The sequence below is a fragment of the Mus caroli genome, chromosome 6, assembly GCF_900094665.2.
Source record: "Mus caroli chromosome 6, CAROLI_EIJ_v1.1, whole genome shotgun sequence".
NCBI lineage: Eukaryota > Metazoa > Chordata > Mammalia > Rodentia > Muridae > Mus > Mus caroli.
This window is the reverse complement of record NC_034575.1, coordinates 117,158,711-117,159,999: the sequence shown is the minus strand read 5'-3', so window position 1 is coordinate 117,159,999 and position 1,289 is coordinate 117,158,711. Positions and strand designations below refer to the sequence as shown.

The 1,289-nt window shown below is 39.1% G+C and overlaps 1 protein-coding gene across 1 annotated transcript in view; it reads right to left on the bottom strand.

The window, feature by feature from the left end:
• Positions 1-1,289, bottom strand: part of LOC110295777 (murinoglobulin-1) — a 363,481-nt gene that overhangs the window by 17,578 nt on the left and 344,614 nt on the right. Inside the window, exons 16-17 of the mRNA XM_029478259.1 lie at positions 1,019-1,177; positions 300-381 (exon numbers count right to left, since the gene is read on the bottom strand). Coding sequence (XP_029334119.1) covers positions 300-381; positions 1,019-1,177 — 241 coding nt within the window. The remainder of the gene's footprint in view (positions 1-299; positions 382-1,018; positions 1,178-1,289) is intronic.

The window sequence follows — 1,289 nt, the reverse complement described above, 5'->3', positions numbered from 1 at the left end:
ATGAGAGGAGGAGGAAGATTAAGTGGTTCCTTGGTTAATATATGTGTGTGCATGCACCTTTCCACACTTCATGTAATGATCCTATATCACAAAAATGATTGCATTTTGTCTCATTTTAGCAGTGAAGGAAGGACCTCCAGCCTTTAATGTCCTTGTAGCAGCATATATTTGGACACACTTTGCGCTCATAAGCTTGAGTTCTTTTTCTCTTACTGGATTGCCACTGCAATTTTATTTTACAAGCTTTGATAAATAATTCACACGTACTTTGTTTTGAAAATATTGATTTGTTATTTTACCTGATATTTGAACCATGTCATCATCAAAACAAATTGTAGGACGTTTGATCTTCAAGTTGGTNAATGCCTTTAAACCCATGTCCTAGGAAGAAAAATATTAATCAATTAAAATAGCTCAAACTCCTGAAAAAAGTGTGTATAAATATTGCAATAAATATTTCACATGTAGTTTTGCATGTTCAAGTAGGATTCCTATTCAAGTTGTTTGTCTCCTACTTGTTAGGGAGCACAGTGAAGNCCATATAATTTATAGTGAGGCATATGCAGGTCATCTTACTGATACAATGCTGTTATTTTTACAAAGCATTCACAGCCATGCATGGTGGTGCCTGCTTTAATCCCAGCACTTGAGAGGCACAGGCAGACAGATCTCTGGGACTTTGAGGCCAGCCTGGTCTACAGAGTGAGAACCAGAACATCCAGAGCTACTCAATGAGAGACTGTCTGAAAAATCATTTATAATAATAATAACAATAATAATATCCACCACACTATGCAAGTTTTCTCAATAGAGAGAAAAAAATCATCCAGATTGGCCACTTCCCAAGATGTAGATTTTGGAACGCTTAGGTTTTGAACCCATGAACCAACACGTGCAAGGTGGGTGGTCTGACAGTGACTCATATCCCTGTCCTGAGCCTAAAATTCTTTACTAATATAGCATTTCATTAAACCTAAATAATTCACAGAGCAGCATGTCAGTAGATAATAGGGCTTACCTCCACATATCTGTAGACATCCTTCTCTCTTCCATGTGGTACCGANTATGTGTGCTTCTCAACCACCCATGATCTGGACNTTATACAGTCTTCTTGGTCTTCAGACAGGTGGGAACTTGGAATGAATTTGTTGAGCTGCATACCTGGCAGACTGTATATCTGTAAGAGACAGGAGATGAGGAGGGACATGTGGGGAGCACTTTCCAAGTTAGCTTTGTCTAACATTGTGCTTCCCGAGTTGACTGACTCGTTGGTTCTGGCAGGACCCTCT